The sequence below is a fragment of the Aspergillus japonicus genome (assembly GCF_003184785.1).
Source record: "Aspergillus japonicus CBS 114.51 unplaced genomic scaffold BO86scaffold_107, whole genome shotgun sequence".
Classification (NCBI taxonomy): domain Eukaryota; kingdom Fungi; phylum Ascomycota; class Eurotiomycetes; order Eurotiales; family Aspergillaceae; genus Aspergillus; species Aspergillus japonicus.
In genome coordinates, this window is record NW_020291744.1 from 1 (window position 1) to 19,858 (window position 19,858).

The 19,858-nt window shown below is 54.5% G+C and overlaps 7 protein-coding genes across 7 annotated transcripts; 4 read left to right on the forward strand and 3 right to left on the reverse strand.

Moving 5' to 3' along the window:
• Positions 1 to 1,671: 1,671 nt before the first annotated feature.
• BO86DRAFT_451748 (heme-dependent oxidative N-demethylase family protein) lies at positions 1,672 to 3,256 on the forward strand (the record flags this gene model as incomplete). The annotated part of the gene is made up of 3 exons (XM_025676879.1): positions 1,672 to 2,179; positions 2,240 to 2,705; positions 2,776 to 3,256. Exons 1-3 carry the CDS (start codon positions 1,696 to 1,698, stop codon positions 3,254 to 3,256), a joined length of 1,431 nt encoding a protein of 476 aa, XP_025522173.1. The 5' UTR covers positions 1,672 to 1,695.
• Positions 3,257 to 3,520: 264 nt separating this feature from the next.
• BO86DRAFT_20011 (PRP38 family protein) lies at positions 3,521 to 4,634 on the reverse strand. The gene has a single exon (XM_025666744.1). It carries the CDS (start codon positions 4,546 to 4,548, stop codon positions 3,784 to 3,786), a length of 765 nt encoding a protein of 254 aa, XP_025522174.1. The 5' UTR covers positions 4,549 to 4,634; the 3' UTR covers positions 3,521 to 3,783.
• A 141-nt stretch (positions 4,635 to 4,775) lies between these two features.
• BO86DRAFT_451750 (uncharacterized protein) lies at positions 4,776 to 6,099 on the forward strand (the record flags this gene model as incomplete). Its single annotated transcript, XM_025676880.1, has 1 exon — positions 4,776 to 6,099. The coding sequence occupies exon 1, from the start codon at positions 5,041 to 5,043 to the stop codon at positions 6,097 to 6,099; it is 1,059 nt and encodes a 352-aa protein (XP_025522175.1). The 5' UTR covers positions 4,776 to 5,040.
• A 209-nt stretch (positions 6,100 to 6,308) lies between these two features.
• On the reverse strand, positions 6,309 to 8,829 carry BO86DRAFT_451751 (WD40 repeat domain-containing protein). Its single transcript, XM_025676881.1, has 3 exons — positions 8,470 to 8,829; positions 6,727 to 8,398; positions 6,309 to 6,673 (listed from the first exon to the last, which is right to left on the reverse strand). Exons 1-3 carry the CDS (start codon positions 8,510 to 8,512, stop codon positions 6,451 to 6,453), a joined length of 1,938 nt encoding a protein of 645 aa, XP_025522176.1. The 5' UTR covers positions 8,513 to 8,829; the 3' UTR covers positions 6,309 to 6,450.
• Positions 8,830 to 9,998: 1,169 nt separating this feature from the next.
• On the forward strand, positions 9,999 to 13,536 carry BO86DRAFT_423277 (putative DEAD box helicase involved in nonsense mediated decay; the record flags this gene model as incomplete). Its single annotated transcript, XM_025675392.1, has 6 exons — positions 9,999 to 10,064; positions 10,101 to 10,394; positions 10,468 to 10,826; positions 10,882 to 12,881; positions 12,943 to 13,271; positions 13,513 to 13,536. 6 exons carry the CDS (start codon positions 9,999 to 10,001, stop codon positions 13,534 to 13,536), a joined length of 3,072 nt encoding a protein of 1,023 aa, XP_025522177.1.
• Positions 13,537 to 14,733: 1,197 nt separating this feature from the next.
• mpkC (mitogen-activated protein kinase mpkC) lies at positions 14,734 to 16,790 on the forward strand (the record flags this gene model as incomplete). The annotated part of the gene is made up of 9 exons (XM_025675473.1): positions 14,734 to 14,807; positions 14,889 to 14,936; positions 15,034 to 15,163; positions 15,231 to 15,274; positions 15,349 to 15,448; positions 15,499 to 15,855; positions 15,906 to 15,984; positions 16,041 to 16,224; positions 16,280 to 16,790. The coding sequence occupies 9 exons, from the start codon at positions 14,734 to 14,736 to the stop codon at positions 16,467 to 16,469; spliced, it is 1,206 nt and encodes a 401-aa protein (XP_025522178.1). The 3' UTR covers positions 16,470 to 16,790.
• An 822-nt stretch (positions 16,791 to 17,612) lies between these two features.
• BO86DRAFT_413976 (putative neutral amino acid permease) lies at positions 17,613 to 19,230 on the reverse strand (the record flags this gene model as incomplete). Its single annotated transcript, XM_025674796.1, has 3 exons — positions 17,613 to 18,465; positions 18,544 to 18,973; positions 19,041 to 19,230. 3 exons carry the CDS (start codon positions 19,228 to 19,230, stop codon positions 17,613 to 17,615), a joined length of 1,473 nt encoding a protein of 490 aa, XP_025522179.1.
• Positions 19,231 to 19,858: the final 628 nt, after the last annotated feature.

The window sequence follows — 19,858 nt, forward strand, 5'->3', positions numbered from 1 at the left end:
AGATCCGCTCCTCGCTCTGTGGTTTGCGAGATGACTTTTTTTTTTTTTCTTTTGGGTAGGTATAGCAATATTTCTGGTTTGTATATGTAGCCGGGGTTGTTTGACTGTTGAGGTTTGGGCGTGTCTTGCCTTGCTTGCTAATATTTGTGTTTGGTTGGGGCTGGGATTGGTGGTGGTTTGGGGAGTTGAGTTGAGTTATATGGGGTAGATTTGGTTTCCTGCTGTTTGTGCTTTGGGGGGTGGAGATTAATGTTTTGGGTGTCTGGGGGTTGAGTTGTAGTGGTGGTGGTGGTGGTGGTGGTGGTGGTAATGGTGGTATACGGAGTTAGTTCTCGTGTGGATTGTACTGTACAGGACAGGACATACATCGTACCCTTCCACGTCTCCCTCTAACTGCACAAGTTCACAACCACCCATTGTCACAACATGCTATGCCTTGCTATGCCTTGCTATGCTATGCTACATAGTGTATACTTATGTATATGCCCCGAATGTGCAATCCGCTGTGGCCTGTCCGGTACAGTCCAGCTGCACGCACCAGTCAGCAACCTACCTAGCACATGACCACCCACCACCCTCAAGCCGGGATAGCTTTACCCTTCCGGGAAATGCGGAGGCGCAGCCCTGACGACTCGGTTTTTCCTCTTCGGTCCAGTTGATCCAGACACTGCACGGCACGGCACGGCACCAACCTGGGCCATGTACGCACTGTACTCTGTGCCAATCTGAGAAAAGCGGTATCCTAGGAGTCTCGCTTGATTTGCGGTCTGCGGTGGTCGATAACTACCTAGTACTGGATGGAGGTGCCTGCCTATCTTGTTGGGGTTCCCCGCATTCCGCTATGAGAACGGCGGAGTCGGGTTTGGTGTCTATCTGTCTGTCTGCAAGGCCATGCTGGGTTACTCGGTCGATGGAAGGGGAGGTGAAGAAGAGTGTGAGGTTGCTGTACTTGCCTATCTTGTCTGGATGGAGAGAGAGAGAGAGAGAGAGAGCTCGATAGGTGAAAAGTGCGTTGGGCTGTGGTGCAAGGGCTGTATAGTCACTGCATAGAGCTGCGGTCTCGCGGTGAAGCTACCGCTAGGTCGAGCTGATAAGCAGTCTGATCCCCCTCCAGTAACATGCTAGACTGGACCAGACATCCAGTAAAAGGGAGAGAGATAACCTACCTTGTAAGATAAAGCTCAACCAGCAAATCATCTCATGGCCACCTCCCACAGTCCAATCATCGCAGGTTGCATGCCCTGTCTCGACCATCCACTGTACATCCACTGGGCACCTCAACCCAGACCAGACCAAGATGTCATGCATGCCCGTGCTGCCTCCCCCCCGCGCCTTATCATCTCTGCGTTCGCGCACCCAACACAGTAAAACGCCCTTTGCACGCTGATCACCACTCACTACCCGGTCTGACCGAAAACGGTAGATCGAAACGAGTCGCTCGTTACATACATACATGTCCCCTTCCCCCCCCCTTCGGCTGTGATATGAGGTCGGGAGTGGGCGTGTTCTGTCTCCATGGTTGATGCACCTTTATATTGTCGGTGCGTCCGGGATGAGGTTTACTGTCTGTCTACCCTGTCTACCTTGTTTATTCTACGACATAGCAGGTAGCGATACACAACGCTGGTAGAATCTAGCTCCGGATTTATTGAAACAATACTACCGATGAGGCAAAGGGGTTGAGCTGTGGAAACAATGTTTGACCAGAGCGATCTATGGCTGCTCGGCCTCTTCATGGTCGCTCTCTCGGGGGTGTATCTTGTGGTGGATAGACTGCGCAGCTCCACACGGTCAGCCCGGAGCAGCACACGACAACCCTCGCCGGCGTCGAACGAGAAACATGCCGCCTCCAGCGAGGGACCGTCCTACGTGGACGCCCTGCCGCCGCCGCGCCGCCAGGCCCTGGCCGCGCTCCCTCTCGCCGTCCCCTACCAACCCATCGACGAGGCCGAAATCAAGCAGCACATGCTGCCCATGACGGCCGACTACCGAACGAGCCCGGACAGGCGCTACACCCCGACGGGCTTCTCGGTCGCCGAGCTCAAGGCCCTCGGCGACTTCCCGGACTACGCGACCCTCAGCGGCGTGCCCCTGCCGCAGCCGTACCCGGAGTTCGACATCGACCGGGCCCGGCCCCGGCCCTATCGGCCGTTCCGCTGGGCGTACCACCAGACCATGTGTATGTCCCTCCCGTTGAACGAGCGGATGAACGCTAACCCTCCGGTGATACGGGGCGCAGCGCTCACGAAGATGGAACCCGACTGGTGGATCGAGCTCGAGAGCACGTACCGCGCGCGGATCGCGCAGCGCCGCGCCCTGTACGCGCAGCACGGCAGCGGCGTGCTGGGCGCGCTGCCGGGCGCCGAGCTGGCCTGCAAGGAGCTGATGGAGATGGTGCTGCAGTTCGTGTGCGCGCGCTACCCGCAGTATTTCGCCCTCGAGGACCGCCGCATCCTCCACAACCGCATCCTCGGCGTCGCCGAGGACGTCACCGCCCGCCCCCCGCTCGAGGTGCTCATCGACCACATCCCCGAGGATTTCGGCATCATGCTGCGCGACGAGACCACCGGCTACTACTTCCTGCGGGCCGGCGTCGTCTGCTCCTCGTTGGGCTGGAATGTCGGCAAGAAGATCGGCATGCAGCTGCATGAGATCCATGCGACGATTCCGGATTATAAGGAGAAGATGCGGTTTTCGATGGATCGGTGGGTTTCTCTTTGGTTGCCTCGGCGGGGATATGGGCTTGAAGATCGCTAATGTTGACTTTTGGTGTAGGTTCTTCACCAAGATGCCCGCCGATAAGCCGATCCAGCGCGGATCCTGGGGGCTGGAGGTGGGCGAGCCCCTGTACATGCCGCAGGGCGATCCGCACGAGGCATTGCGGCTGTCCCAAGACCCAACCCTGAAATTGGAGGACTGCAACCTCCGCGTCGACTGGCAGACGCTGCGGCGGCTGCCGCTGTCGGCGGCCGTGGTCTTCAACTTCAAGGCGCTGTTCACCCCCGTCACCGAGTTCCGCGACGAGCCGGGGGTGCCCGCGCTCGCGGCGACGGTCCTGAAACACGGGAAGAAGAATCTGATGGAGTACAAGGGGACGTGGCATGTAGAGCATGTGGTTCTGCCGAACTTGGAGAAATGGGCCCAAGAGCAGGAGGAGAGTGGTCTGGTTCCTAGGGGATGGGAGGTGGCGACTCTGGAGGATAGTCCGTGGTTCAAGGGGTGGCAGGACAAGTGGCATCGGCAGCAGGGGTTTTAGAGTGTTCTCGTAGCTATTTGGTGGTCAAGCTGGGTGGCCTTTGTGTATGTATTGGTTGGTGGTTCTCTTTGTTTAGCTTGGGATATAGGTGAGACTAAGAATTGGGTATCTCTGAATGCCCATTAATTTGTATCTTCCCTGGTTGCAAGGCTGAACTTGGTGCTGAGATTAGGCCTCCCTGCTGGCTGATTGAAGCAGAGTAGTCGACTCGAAGACCAACGAGTGCTCTGACTTGCGCTTCTCCCAGTTGCGTAGATCGTAGGGCTTTGCGATGCGTTTCACCCCTCGGATCCTCACGGCCAGGCCTTAGGGTAGGGTCGATACCGATCTCCTGCCCACTGACACAGGATATGCACCTGGGCCACAGGCTAGCTTTGCCAGGATTCCTTAAACGCGGAGCACCCATTTGGTGACCTATACGAGTCGCACGTGGCTGCCAGCCGACTTAGCTTGCAAGAGCTAGCCAGGCGTGTAAAGTCTTTCCTTCGTGCGCATCCATCGATGACAGCAATCAGAGAGGACCTCCCTCAATCATCCTTCTCCTCACCCTCCTCTTTGTCGTCCTCATCATCACTCCTCTCCATCTCCTCCAACTCCGCCTGCAGCGGACTCACCCGCTCGTCCAACAATTCCAAATCCTCCAACTGCTGCCGCGGCGGCAACTTCCACAGACTCGTACCACAGACACGATCCTTGGTCAACAGCTCATCGACAAACTGATCCACATACGTCAGGGTGAACGAGTCGCGCACCCGGCGCTTCAGCTTCCGGTAATCCAGCAGCAGCGGCTCGAGGGTCTTGTAGACGTCCGCCGCGGGGAAGGTCAGCCGCACGTAGAACGCCGCCAGCGCGCGGAGGTACTTGAAGTCGCCCCGCGCCTTGACGACCGCGTCGCTTCCATCATCATCATCACCCCCATCGTGATTCCCGCCGTTATTCCTGTTGGGGTTGTTGTAGGTCGGGGGATCTTCTGTTTCTGGATCGGTGAAGTTCAGATACTCGAGGATGATGTCGCGGTCCGGGTTGAGCTGGAGCAGCTTGAAGGCGAGGCACAGGAACGGGGTGGGCTTCTCGGCCACGCCGTACACACCGCCAATGCAGGTGAGATCCACGGCGCGGTCGCACAGGGTGGCCGCGTTCAGGCCGAAGCATTGCTCCTTCCAGTAGTAGGAGTCGGTGATGCGGTCGCGGACCGCCTTCTCGAAGAGCGTCGCCGGGTTGACGCCGCGGATCAGCGGGCCGGTGTAGCCTCGGTTGTCGAGGAAGGAGGATGCGTCGGCGCGGTGAGTCATCTTTTTGATTCTGGAGAAGTCAAGATGAGGGGAAGGGAGAGGGAGAGGGAAAGGGAAAGAGTGCGGGGGACGTCAGGGAAGAGGAGAGGAGAGGAAGGGAAGTGGAAAGTTGAGGATGTTCGGAGTTGGTTCTTGGCACGAGCTCCCTTGCCAAGCCTTCTTTCTTATCGATTGTCGCGCGGACAACGAAATCACTCTTCCTCTGAAACATGAGCTAACTCGGTGTTTATATTATGCGCCGATGATTCTATCGACGATGAGGCAATGATTATGGGTACTCCTACTACTTAGTGGGAAAAGGGATGTGCCTGGTGGAAGGTTAATTATAACTCTATCTTTTCTTGACTGCATACACATTCCAGTGCAAACGCTACCATTCCTCCCCCGCATTAGCATTATCAACAAGCATAGGTACACATACTTCATACTGTACATACCTCCGCTCCAGCCCATGTGGTTGATATCGCAATTGCAATCGCAATCGCAATCGCAATGGTCCTTCTCACCTCCTCCACCGTCTCGGTGATCATCTCCTCCGGCATCATCTGCACCTTCACCTTCCTCCTCTTCCTATCCGGCTACGTCCTCCAACAACAATCCGTCCGCAACATCCAACACGCCATCCGCGCGCCGGAGCTATCCCCTCTCAACGAGGACCAGTCCCTCCTCCTCAACACCCCACCAACTCAACAAAAACCGATCACCCAAGACCCCATTCCCGCCTCTCAGGGCACCTACGCCTACCTCCAGCTCCTCACCCGCCCAGACCCAAGCCACATCTGCAGCGCGATCCTCTTCTTCCACAGCCTAACCGCAGCAACAGACCCAACGAACCGCACCCGCATCCAAGACCGACTCTTCATGTACCCGCGCGAATGGGACCAGCTCTACGCCCCGGGCCCATCCCCACCCTCCCACCCCCCCAGCACCAGCCCCAGCAAGCACTCAACCATAACCCAAGCGCTAACCCACCTCCGCACCGCCGCCCTCGCCAACAGCATCTGGCTCCTCCCCATCGACACCTCCTCCCCACCAGGCACACAAACAACAGACACCCAACTCCTCCGCCACGGCCAAATGCAATTCGTCAACTACGACAGCGTCCTCTACCTCCAGACCCCGGGCCTCGTCACCGATGTCACCAACCTCGACGCCGTGCTGCTCTCGCACCCGCTCCCCGGCAAACACGATCCTGCCCGGCCCGACTCGTACAATAATCCCGCCTGGATGGCGGTGCCGTTGCGCCCGGATCGGGAGCGGGTCTTGCCCGGGGACGGGGCGTATCTGGTCACTGTCAATCGGGTGGGGAGCGTGGGGCAGGTGGAGGCGCGGGGGCATGTGATGCGGCGGGAGGTTCGGGATGGGGGGTTTGGGGGGTTGGTTCGGGGGGTTGCTGAGGATACTTGGGGGGATACTGGGCCTGGGTATGTGGTTTTTGGGACGGAGGAGGATGGGAGGGCTCGGTGGGAGAGGAATGAGTTGTATGGGGCGTGGAGGCGTGGGGTGGAGGGGGTTTGTCCCGGGGTTGGGTTTGAGGGGTTTTATGAGTGAGTTTGTTCTGGGTGGAGTTTATGTGCGAGGTTTGTTTCTCTTGTGATGGTTATGATTCATGAACTTGGGGTTATGGGGTTTATATTCAGTGTGGGTGTAATGTGTGTTGTGAGGAGTTGATGCTATAGATTAACACTGTATTCTAGCAATGGGTTTGGGAATGAAGTGTAGTTCCAAAGGCAAGATGGTAGGCACTGTTGTGGTCGTCCATTTGCCATTTCTATGGTCTGTAAGTAATATAGGGTGACGTTGTTAAATGGTACCTAGTATGCAGCTGGGACCAGCTACTGCGCACACCCCAAGCAATCACTCTTCTCTCTCGTGAAGACACCTCTCCACATCCCCAATCCATCACCGAGGCACCCCAATCTCATACCCCAACAACACCTCCGTCGTATTCCCCTCCCATCCCCGGTTCCCACTCGTCGACACCATAAACCGACACGCCTGGTCGATATACAGCTGCGACACCGTGCCCGTCCGATGCCCCGGGATGATGAGGAACGGCACCGTCGAGTGTCGAGTCACCTGCTCATGCTTCAGGTCGTAAAGTCGAAGAATATCATGCGATGCACTACACCATATCAGTCAGCGTAACCAGTCTGCACATCAACCGACCAAACCTACCAGACAATATGCCGGCCATTGGGCATCGCCCTCAGCGCCGTCACCGGCCCACTCCCATGAGGGAACTTGAACGTCCGCTCCGGATCCCGCAGCCCCTTGTGGAGACTGTACTCCTCCACCGTCCCATTCCGCCGGCCCGCGTAGATGTAGTTCCCGTCCGGGGACCAGCACGCGTTCATACACCATGGAGGAGCACTGCGCGGGATGATCCGCGCCACCGGGTCGGGCTGCCGTCGATCCCAGATGCGGATCGTGCCGTCCATCGACGCCCCCAGGAAGGTGTTGTCGTTGCTGGGCGTGTGTTCGGGCTGTGCCGGTTCGCTGAAGGCAGTGCTCTGCGCGGTCGGTTCGATCTCCTCCGCGTGGGGCAGGCCGTTGACGACGGGCGGGGGAGCGCCGTCGGGCTGGGCTGGTTCGGTCGTATCCGGCGCCTGGTCCATGGCGTTCGGGTCGGGGGGCGCGGTAACGGCATCTGCGGGCGCTGGGGGTGGTGGTGATGGTGGTGGTTGTGCTGCTTCTGCCGCCTCGTTGTGGCTCGTCTCCGGCTCGCCGGGGGCATCGGCCTCCGGAGGCACTCCGTTCGTGAGTGCTTTGCCAAACTCGTCATCTTCGTCAATGCCGAATGCGTTGCCTGATCCGCCCGCCTCGTCTCCGCCGGGCCCGTCGCCGTCGCCGAACAGAGAGTCGGCGCCGCCAAAGAGCGAGTCCGCTGGCGAGCCCGCCTGCGGGTCCGGGCCAGCACCACTGTCGCCTTGGTCGTTGGAGGTGTCCATGAATCCGAAGCTATTCTCCCCCGCTGCCGCTTGGTAGTTCGACGAGTACGTGCCGTTCGGCTGCGGCGGCTCGACGACATCCTTCGGCACAGGGAGGCTGGACTCCGGGCGCATCTCGATCGCGGAAACCTGCCCGGCGCTCGCCCCGAACGCGCGGCGCGTCTGCCCGGTGTTCAGATCCCAGTCGAAGATCCGCTTGTCCCAGCTGCCCGACAGCAGGGACTTCTCGTCGGAGGTCAGGGTCAGCACCGAGACTGCCGAGGTGTGCTGCTGCAGGAGAGCGATCTCCTTGCCCTCCTCGTGGCGGACGGACTGCAGGCGGATGTTGCCCGACTCCTGACCGGACAGCAGCCACAACCCCTCGCTGTGGCTCGCGAGCGAGTAGACCGGCGAGATCGTGTTCCCGTCCATGTTCTCCCAGTAGGTCATCAGCACGCCGGCCTTGATCACGCTGTCCACGAACGGGTGCCGCTGCGCGACCGTGAGCATCAGCTTGCTGTTGATCGAGTCCACCCAGTTGAACTTCCGCACGTATCCGTCCGAGCCCCCGCTGAACACCCATCGCATATCCGCCGTGGCCGTGACCGCGTTGATCGAGGTGCTGTGCGGGGCCGCCGTCGTGGGCACGATGTCGAACGTCGAGGCCGTGAGGCACTCCGGTCGCACCGGCGGGTGGTATACCGAGACCGGAGACGCGACGTTCGCAGCCCCCGGCGACGTCATCTCCACGTCCTGATTCTGTTGCGTCGCGATCCCCGCGCTCTCGGACACGTTGGACTGGCTTTCCGCATCGGGGTCGGCGTCTTCGGCGTCGGCGTCCGGTTCGTTGTCGTTCACCCCGTCGTCTGCGTCTCGGAGCGTATCGTCCATCTCATTGTCGGAGCTGCCGTCTTGGGAGCCTATTGCCGCGGGAATGTGTTGGTCAAATGCTGCTGGAAGAAATCATGGGAGGTGGGGGGGAGGTCCTTACCGGCAAGATCGCGATCGTCGTCATCTTCTGCGAGGGAGGCCATTTTGCTACTGGAAGCCGGAGATTATAGCTATACGTGAAGAAAAGAGAGTGAGCGGCAGCGCGAGTGTGTATTTGCCAGTAGTATAGGATGTATGCACGGCTGGGGTTGCTAGAACCCTTGTCGGGGCGTAGGGTGGGGGCTTCAATAAGAGGTCAATGAATCGGGGTTATTGGAGTCGCATGCCATGCGCGCATTGTACTGTTCTAGTTTCGGTGAATGTTGCAGGTATATAATGGTCTTCAAGAGCACATTTCTCGGTATTATAGATCGAATTGTATCAGCACCTCCATTGACGCCCCCAAATATAAAGTGCTGCGATATAGGCTGAAGATTGCGATCGGTTGGTGATGGCTCATGGCTGTACCTTTCCCCCCGGGGCGAGCATGGCTGACCGCCTAGTTGGTGCCTGAGTATGGAGGCTGCGAAGGCGTGCCGAATACGGTTAGCGGAATCTTTCCCCGGATTAACACTTTTCGACAGGGTATACTTCGACGATGGATCCATGATGAAAGTTGTGGTTGTTTGCTGGCAGCAGCTTCTTTATGTCCTGCTTATCTCTGTGGAGTTAGGGGGATGAGACATTTGTCTGAGAAAATTGCTGTGGCCCGACTTGCAAAGCAATGCCATGTGGCACGCTTTTATGCCTCCATACACCCAAGGCCTAGATCTTTGTTGGGGCTATCTGTTTGCCGGCATTGTTGTTTCTACAAACGAACAACGATCTAGCTATCCTTTTGGTGTGACTGGCTAACCAGGGCTGCAGTTTGTCTAAATCGATTAGTCAGAGCTTAAGAGCTGTTCAGTCAATGCTTTGTGTGAAAGACAAACAAACTGCTTGGGAAATATGTAAATTATGCCTAGGTGTGGTGATTACAACCACCTTAAAGTGAAAATTGCTCCCCATATAAGAAAAGAAAGTGAAGGAAATCATAGAGCTGTAGGGCAAAGACTATTTGGATTCCATTAGTGTGAATCAGGCTAGACTCTTTTACTGAACAAGTTACTGAGAAACTGCACCTCTGGAAGCCAGAATCATTTTCTTGCTTGCTTCTGGCTTTACAGTGAACGGAAATTCTTCAGTTAAGATTGCACCGGCTCAAATTGAGGGCAGCTTAGCTTTTTCTCTTAGGCTTGCACACGAACTACATGGGTCAGAAGTCCTTGTTCTCTCCCTAGAACGCAATTGTTTTGGTTGTTAAGAACTACGCAACACACACCATAAAACTGTTTCCTTGCTATTCTGGAAAAGTACACTATCAGTCATTTCTCTCACTACAGAATCACTTCCTTGACAAAGCCCAGAACTATTCCCAGCAGAACACAGACTTATGATCTTGAACCTGCCAACCAAGCCAACCTATTACCCTCAGATTGTCCGGAGGCCTAACACCCAATTGCTAGCACCCTCTTTGTTACCACCCTCAACAGAGCCAGTCGACACGAGTCTTCCCTAAGTCATCCCCTCTTTCGACAAACAACCCACAAAATGAAGCACAAGAAACAGAAACGAGGGCTTTTCTTGCACACAAGCAAGCTCCCCGAGCCGACAGAGGTTCCTTCAGAAAAGAAGAACCATGCCTGTGCCGAGATCAGAAACTATCTCTTCCCTTCCAGACCCGAAAACTCGGAGACATGGCTGAACCGCCCAGAGCTGCCTTCTTCAGCGGAGATCATGGGCATCGCGGAGGAGGAAGACGACGCGAACTTCGTGGACCTCGCCCCAAACAACATCTTCGGTCCGTGGGAGTCGGAGCACGCGTATCTCAAAGCCCACTATGAGCTGCTGCGAGAGGATGCCGTTGCTCCGCTGCGGGATGCCGTAGCACATGTGCGCGAACATCCGGGCATGATGGAGAACAAAGTCGCATCGATCTACGAGAAGGTATGTCTGATCCCGTGAGCCAGCGCTGCGTGTCTGGGTTTCTGGAGCCTGGCTTACGTCTACGACCGTTCAGGTTTACATTATCGGCGTCACTTGCTCCCCGAAGGGACTGGGATTTCGGATTCAGTTCTCAACACATCGAGCCGGGAAGAATATCGCTTGGGAGTACTCAAAGCGTCTGATCACTGGATCCCTTCTCGCGCTCTCCCCCGCAGACGATGTCTTTCGGACGCAATGTGTCGTCGCTGTGGTGGCGAGCAGGGCGCTGGAGAGTGTGAAGATGAAGCCTCCGCAGATAGACATCTTCTTCGCGAAGCCTGAGGATATCGAGTTCGACCCCCAGAAAGAGTGGCTTATGGTCGAGGCAAAGGATGGGTACTTTGAGTCGGTTAGACACACGATGACAGCTTTGCAGAAGATTGACCAGGAAAGGTAAGTAACCTTGTATTCTTTCGTCTCATGTCCGGTATTTAACTATGATATGCAGTTTCCCTCTATCTAACCACATATGCCGACTTGACCCTCAGATCGAGCCACCCGAATATGTGAAATGCAGCCCTCGCGTTGATCTCCAGGCAATTCTCGCGAACTGCGAGGAAGACAGTCGAATTGACCTGCTTGCAGGATGGCCATCGGTGCCAATCGGGGATCGTGATGCAACCCAATGGGAAGCCCTCCATAACATGCTGACCAAACGACTGTCCATTGTCCAAGGTCCCCCGGGGACTGGCAAAACATATGTGTCGGTTCTTGCGTTGAAGATCTTACTCTCCAACATGAAACCCAATGAGCCGCCTATAATCCTTGCCTCTCAGACAAATCATGCCTTAGATCAGCTGCTCAGGCTGGTCTCGCTGTTTGAGGAGAAGTATATCCGTCTGGGCGCGCGCAGCTCGGATCCCGGCGTTAAACTGCGCACTCTCTTCGCTATTCGAGCAAATGAGATGGCTGTAGTCAGTGGCGGTGTCGGGACAGCAGCCAATCTCGACTACAGAAGGCTTACCAAAGAGATAGCCGAGCTCTTAGAGCCATTCGGGGCCGAACGCGCGGGTGTGCCGCTATCGTCGGAGTTCTTCGTCCAGTACGGCGTGCTTACTGAGACCCAGCTAAGCTCGCTAACAAAGGGATCAGAGGACTGGATTAGTTCGGACAAAGAAGGCAACATCGATCCTCTAGTCACTTGGCTAGGGGAAGAAGCAGTGCCTTTCCAGGTGAAATATGCAGAGGACAATTTCGGGTTCGAAGAAGATGAGATTGACCTCGAATACGAACAGTTGAAGGAGCTTGAAGCGGAGCAAGGGCTCGAAGATGACGGTTTTGAGTACCTGAAAGGCCGCTTTCTCTACATTCTTGACAGTATGTGTGGGCGGAGCCATTCTTACCCCAGTGCGTTACCATCGAACCATACCAAGTTCGCGGATTTGTGGAAGGTCAAGCCAGAAGCACGAGGACACATATACGACTCAATGCGGCAGCTGCTCAAAGATAAAATCACCAAACGGCTCCGTGAGCTCGCTTCAAAGTACCAGAAGAATTGCAAGTGGATACAAGCTGGTCGGTGGGAGCTAGATCATGCAATCCTTCGAAGCGCAAAAGTCATCGGCATGACTGCTACCGGCTTGAGCAAGTACAGGGGTCTCGTTTCGAGTCTCAAACCCAGGATCGTGCTGATTGAGGAGGCTGCTGAAGCAATTGAAGCCCCAATCGCGGCTGCATGTTTCGATTCTCTTCAGCACCTGATACTCGTCGGCGATCATCAGCAACTGCGAGGAAATTGCACTGTGCAAGACCTGGAAGGGGATCCCTTCTACCTCGATATTTCGATGTTCGAACGGCTAGTGAATAACAACATGGAGTACGTCACCTTGCGATGGCAGAGACGAATGCCCCCTGAGGTACGGCAATTGCTAGAGCCCATCTACGGCACCCTCGAGGACCATAGATCGGTGCTTCAACGCCCCAAAGTGGTTGGTATGGGGGACCGCCAGTCTTACTTCTTCACTCATAACTGGCCGGAGACTCGAGACAGCTTTGCATCAAAATTCAATGAGACCGAAGCACAGATGATCGTGGGGTTCTTTGTTTATTTGATACAGAACGGTGTGCCTGTCCACGAGATCACCATTTTGACATTCTACAATGGACAGAGAAAGCATCTGCTGAGCCTTATGAAAAGACATCCTTACCTTCAAGGCCTGTACCTGAAGGTCGTCACTGTGGATTCCTATCAAGGTGAGGAGAACGAGATTGTCATTCTCTCCATGGTCCGTAGCGGTGGTGACAATATCGGGTTCTTGTCCATCGAGAACCGTGTCTGCGTTGCCTTGTCGCGTGCCAGATGCGGATTCTATATTTTCGGAAATGCAAATTTTGCTGCGGTCAATAGCGACTTGTGGAGCCGTGTTGTGTCCATCATGAAGCCCCAGCGAGTTGGGGTGGAGCTGCCCCTGACCTGCGTGAAGCATAAAGAGAGGACGTTCATGAAAAGTGGGTTCCTCCTCCTAACTTGAGATCAATTCGTTGCTAACGGTTCTTGGTCTTCACTCAGGCCCCTCCGAGTGGGACTACATAAATGGAGGATGCTATAAAAAGTGCGGCGAGAAGCTCGACTGCGACCATTTATGCAGCCTGAAATGCCATAGCTTCCCACACTCGCGAGTTGTGTGCGAAAGCGTCTGCAACAAGAGATGGGAATGCGGACACAAGTATCGGTCAATTTGCTCGTCTCAACACTCATGTTCGTGTAAAGGTTGTCAAGTAAACCTGGAGACGAGCTACGCAGCGGCGGCGGCGGCGGAGCTGAATGTCCCGGTGGAACCGAAAGCGGATCCCCGCCCCGAAGGCATCCGCGCCTACCAAGCCTATGCTAGCGGAGGAGTCAAAGAACACGATGCGGCTCGAGTCAGTGAGATGTCGACTTCGCCGGATCCAGATATGTACACCGCGATGGAAGATCTTATGTTGATGGATGAGGAGCTAGGAGGGAGCCGCGGTAAGGACCAAGCAGGAGAGAAGGGGTTGAAGGCGACTCCCCGACGGATGTCGGTGTCACTTCTTGACCTGTACGATGATTGAGATTAGAATTCCATAGCCGATGGGATAATTACCAGCCTTGCAGGAGAGGGTCTATCTCATTGCATAGGTCTCACTTCTCTACTCCCTACACCGAGGATACGACCGAAGTCATTAGTCTTCAAGTCCATAGATTGTGAATGTGACAATAAAGGCAAAGATCAACACCACCTTAAACCAGGCTGATCCATCGATGATGTCAGAGCACATCTGCAGCAGCACGGCTATTGGCTCGTGGGGAGTATTTCGAGTATTTCTCCCGCGGCTAAACTGCGATTGACAGGCACAGTCCGGTTTCTCTGCTCTTCTCGACACTTCCAACTCTCCTTTGCCTTGATTGTTGTCGACCAGGGGCCCATGTTCTGGAACGCTCGATGCGAGCTGTCGAGTATGTACCGTCTGTACTTGGTATGTATCTGTATGTCTGTACTGTACATATCTGCCCCTCAAATCGCTGCATGCACTGGGTCAGTTCATCCTCAAGAATGATGTAGGAAAATAGGAAAATACTTCCAACGAGTAATGCGCCCCTGAGAGATCCATAATTCTTAAGGTGCTGGAGATACCCCCGGGCTACCGGGTGGGGTGGAGAAAGACGGAGATGAGACCATGGGTCGCACTCTCGACTGTTTACGGAGTAGTCTAGTTACAGTACTCAATTATTGGGGAGAGGGAACTGCTGATGCTTACTACCACAGTACTGTATCTACTAATTCATTCACCCCCTCCATCCTCCATCCTCCCTCCCTCTCTCTCTCTCTCCTCATTTCCTCCCCTTCCTCCAACATCCGACTTTATTCGTACAACACCACAAAACACCTTCCTGCATCCTTGCTGGCTGGCTGGTAACTCATCCCGCCAATCGCTGATCAAATCTCATCTTTGTTTCCACCACTTCTTTTTCCAGCCTGGAGCGCCAATGGAAGAGTCCGGAAGCGTCTAAGCAGCCCCTCGCGAGCGCCACAGACGTGACTGCACAGGCCGAGGCACTCCCTTAACACTAGCGGCCGATCGAGATGCACCTTTGGCAAGCTGTCATACAACTGCCCTGACGATAAAACCTCTTCCCCCTTGAACCTCGCCACTGACACTATTCTGCGTTCATTGCGCTGTATTTGCATCATCATCAACAACCTCAGTATTCCAGTATCCATCCATCCTCAAATCTCATTATCGTCATCATCCCTATCATTGTCGTTTCCATCCGTACAGTACTACTGCAGTACACATACTACATACCCCGATCGGATCTACCAAACCCACGGTCATGGCCGAGTTCATTCGCTCGCAGATCCTGGGAACCACCTTCGAAACCACAAACAGGCAAGAATCCCCGCCGGTGTTTTTCTAGAAACCTGGTAGTAGTACCTAGTAGTTGGACGAACCTCCCCCCCCGCAAAGCTAAACTTTTGATTTCTTTAGATATGCGGACCTTCAACCGGTCGGACTTGGGGCCTTTGGGCTCGTCTGGTATTGGCTTCCCTTTTCCTAAACATTCCTATAGTATCCTTCTGGTAAGAAGAAAACGAATGGGGCACATAGGCTGACCCAAAAATAAACCTCGCAGCTCCGCAAACGATCTCATCGCCCGCCAACCAGTGGCCATCAAGAAGATGATGAAGCCCTTCTCGAACCCCACGATCGCTAAGCGTACGTATCGGGAAGTCAAGCTGCTCAAGCATTTACGTCATGAAAATGTATGCTGGTGTTCCGTACCTGTTAAGTCCCCCTTCTTTGCTTCCGCATGCTAACGTGCCACACAAGCTCATTGGCCTGAGTGATATCTTCATCTCCCCGTCCGAGGATGTGTAAGTGGGACCCCAAAAACTCACATCACCACGTGGCATCAGATCAGAGTGGAGATACTGACAGGGACAATCAGGTACCTTGTCACAGAGCTTCTGGGGACCGATCTAAATCGACTCCTCACTTCCAAGCCCCTCGATGGCAAGTTTGTACAGTACTTCACGTATCAGCTTCTGGTAAACATCCCCGGATTGTGCTGCATCTTACTCATGCTAATAAGAACTAGCGGGGGTTAAAATACATTCATTCGGCCGGAGTCATCCACCGGGATCTCAAGCCCAGTAATCTCCTGATTAACGAGAACTGCGACTTGAAGATCTGTGACTTCGGTCTAGCTCGAGTGCAAGAACCCCAGATGACGGGCTATGTGTCCACAAGATACTACAGAGCACCGGAGATTATGTTGACTTGGCAGAGATACGGCAAGCAGGTCGACATCTGGAGTGCAGGCTGCATTGTTGCTGAGATGCTGCGTGGAAAGCCCTTATTCCCTGGCAAGGACCACATCAACCAGTTCTTCCTGATCACGGAAGCGTTGGGAAGCCCACCGGATGAAGTGATCCAGAGGATCAGCACGAAGACAGTAAGCTAGTCTACTGATCAAGGTTTGGCTCAAGCTCTAACATCCGCCAGACTTTGCAGATCGTCCAGTCACTGGGCAAACGCAAACCTCCTGTGTGGGCATCCCTGTTTCCCGGAGCCGATGCGCAAGGTGAGTACACTAGTAGATAAATTCAGGGGACCTGAGATCTAATGAGGTGTGGATAGCCGTTGATTTGCTCTCCAAAATGCTCGTGATCGATCCCGACAAACGCATATCCGCCGAAGAAGCTTTAGAACATCCATACCTAGCTGTTTATCACGACCCTAACGATGAACCGGTCGCAGAGACGATGTTTGACTGGTCATTCCAGGAGGCCGTCCATTCCATCGATGAGTGGAAGATCATGATGTATGCTCAAAGGTTATATGCGGCGTACCTTAGGACCGACTGACATGAACCATAGATACTCCGAGGTGGTTGATTTTCACGACCTTGGTCCAACGGGACAGCCCACTGTTGACCCAGCCACATCTGTTGATCTGGCATTCGGGATTGATGGTGCAGCTGGTCTAGGCCCCCAGCCAGTTGATGGCATATACCAGACTGCTGTCGACAATATCGACCAAGACATCCTGCAATACCTGCAGATTTAGCCCATGCCAGTCATTGGTTCATTGGAATGAAAGCGAAGAGCAAGGGAAAGTAGGTACAGGTAGTATCTATCACAGTATTAAGTGTGCAGATATTCCTGGAGCAGGTGACATCATGACGCACATGTTCCTTCCAAAATTACTCACCTCCGATTGTAAGGAGGTCAACTAACCCCGCCCCTTGCCCCATTTGCTTTTCGATCACATGAACCTCGAACCACATTTACCTACCTATTACAAGAGCCATAAACCCATCGCTGCCCCATTAGTCAAGGCTGCTCGAACACTCGGCATAGCCACGGCGAGAAATACCTACATTGCTGCACCCTCCGACGTGCGCTACCTTCCTTCCAGCATCTATCCACCCCCCTCGAATCCACCGCAGCGTTGCATACGCAAAACACCCTTCAACTCCATAAGCTCCCCCCACATCCCCTATCTTCGACAATCCCCGGGTATACAACCCAGACTCTGAAATGAAGGAAATGCTTGCAATCTGGTCAACCATAATCAGCTTCCTCTGCCATATCACCTACGCGTTCCCATCTCTCAAAGGATCCACAATCAATTCGACCACTGCCTGGCAGATCTCACTATATCAAAACAAACGATGCACCGGCCAGACCACATACTTCTCTGGAAACACCAGTCTGCCATGTCACGATGCTATTCTCAACGGCGGTGCATTGGGATACATCGTGCAAATCGCCAATGGCTCCAACTGTTCGGTTGTGTTTTCGAGCGATACCCAGTGCAAGCAGACCAATAGCACCACCGTCCATCTCAATTCGACGGCGTCGACGTGCCAAGTTATGAGGATTCAAAATCAAGACATGCAAATCCGGCGGTTTTCTGTCAATTGTGGGGGTAATCGGACAAGGTTTCGTTTTCATGACCGTGTATGAAGTTTCTTGATGCAGCGTTGCGCCGTCGTTCTTTGTAGCTATTTTTAATGCAGTGGGAATGAGAGAATATCTTTCTACATGGACGCTGATGCTTGAGACATTTCAAACCATTGTGTTTCTATGCAATATTCCACGGTTTATGGCTTACCAGGTTAGATACACGGTATCCAATACTGAGCATATGCATGCGAGATCAAAAGCCGCGACCGAACATTCTCTGATTTACACCTATTACAGACGCTCAGGACACCGTCCCACTATTATCCGCGCATGAAAACACTCCATCCACGCTTCCATCTCTATACGCCTCCTGAATCTGTATCACAACACCATATGTTCCCCCGGTCATCATGAACAGTCCCAATAGCACCAATCCAACATGGACTGCAACCAACACCACCCTCGTCCACCGCTTGTACCACGATTGCTCCTGCTTCTCGCCCCGATCCGCTCGACCATGATAAACATTCACATACAACCAACAGATCCCGGGCAAACTGATTGCCAACGGCGCGAACCCCAACGCTCCGACCAATGCCAACACATACGTGAACACCGGGATGGCACTAGCCAGCACCCACGCTATGGCCGCCATGCCCACGACACACGCTAACCACGTACCCCAGTGCACAGGAGTGTTCGCCTGGAGATGCCGTCTCCGCTGCGGAGAGCCGCGTAGCACCCGGACAAAGAGATACTTGGCCGCGACGTGGACGTACAGCGCCCCGCTGACCAGCAAACCCGGAAGAGCGATGCCATACGCCACCCGCTTGAGGACGGGACCCGCGCTGCCCAGCGCCGGCGAGGCGACCCATTTCCCGCAGTAGTGATACAGCACCAGGCTGAAGGTCAGGTAGCTGGCGGTGACGAAGCTCATGCACAGAGCAACGGCTTTCCTGTAGGCCCGGGCGGTGGGCGGGCGCATCTCCGCGATGACGGGGAGGAAGGCCGAGGTCGCCGATGAGGAGACGAAGATGGTCGATGAGGCCGTTATGCCGGCGGCGAAGGTCGGGTGGCCGACTAGGTGGTAGCCCAGGTCGAAGGGGCCTTCTTGCGGGGCCGCTGACGGGCGGTCGAGGGTGGTCACTCCAATGCTTTTTTTCGGGTGTGTTAGTGATGTTGTGGCATAAATAGATGTCGGTCGGAAGACAACAGTAAAGGGAAGGACCTACACGATGATGAACACTGCGGCGAGGATACTGAAAAATCCAACCCAGGTCAACCACCCGATGTGGGAGAACTTCCGCACACTGGCGCAGAGAGCGATGATGCTGGTGGCGATCACCGAGAACCACACAGTGCACAGCGAGTGCAGCGACAGCGCGTTGAAGGCCGCCGACACCCCGATCACCCCGGAGGCTGCTGTGATCACGTAGGTCATGACGAACAAGAACCCGACCACTTCTCGGAAGATCGGACCCCCCATCAGCTGCGCCATGTCGGCAACCGTGTGGCATTGTGGGTAGCGTTCTCGGAAATCACCCAGCACGAGGGCGCCGTACGTGTTAAGACCACACCAGCCGAGCACGTTGAGGGCCCCAGGGAGGGCGCCAAGGTCGTACATGACCGAGGGAATCGAGAGGATGCCGGTCGCGAAGAGCACTGCGTGGTAGCCATTGGTTAGTGAGGGATGTTGATGGATGTTTGTTCTCGCTTAGGGGTAACGAACTCTTCAGAAAGATGGCTGATGCCCGTATCCAGCTCACGGTCCGGAAGTCCACTTGGCCTTCGCTTTGTTGAAAGACTTCTTCAAGCCCATCATTATTGGACTTAATGTGCTCGCTGTCTGCGACAGCAATGTCTTCGCCAGGCATCGCTGGTGAGATCTTAATGTCTTTGGCCTCGTTTGTCATCATCATGGTTGAATTTCAACTGATGTGAACAAGGACAAGGGGGGAACGCCCCTTCCAATGCGGGGGGTCGATCATTCTTATACTGGTATGAAGAGTGCGGGATCAAGCTGCATGAAGCTGCAGGGCTGGCATGGTTTGTCTTGCAATAATTGATCATCCTTGTCGATAGCCCTGTCCGATCCGGTAGTGATTGATGGCTTCACTCATACCTAATGGTGGACGTTGCGATAACAAACGGGTCACTATCTCCTCCGTTGGAGTAGTGTTATCAAATTGGAGTAAGTAACATCCCTGCTGTATCGATTATGCAAGGTGATTGATAGGGAATTGGGGTAGAGCTTGATATCAATGTACTGTTATAGCAGCATTGTGAATCAGTGCTGGTATGCATGTTCAAGGGGTTGAGCTGATCAAACAGTTTGGGTAAATCAGGTCTGACGCCTCTTCAGCTTTAGCTTCCGCAACAGATGGATTTCCGAAGCATGTGAGCAACGGTCGGACCGGCCCAGAATGTCTCGACAGGAACACATGTCACATCTACTTTAGTACTTACTGTACAGTACAAGCTACGAGAAAGTCATCGTTGGGTCAAGCTTTCGCCGACAATGATCAGTTTCGCGCCAATTGTCTATCA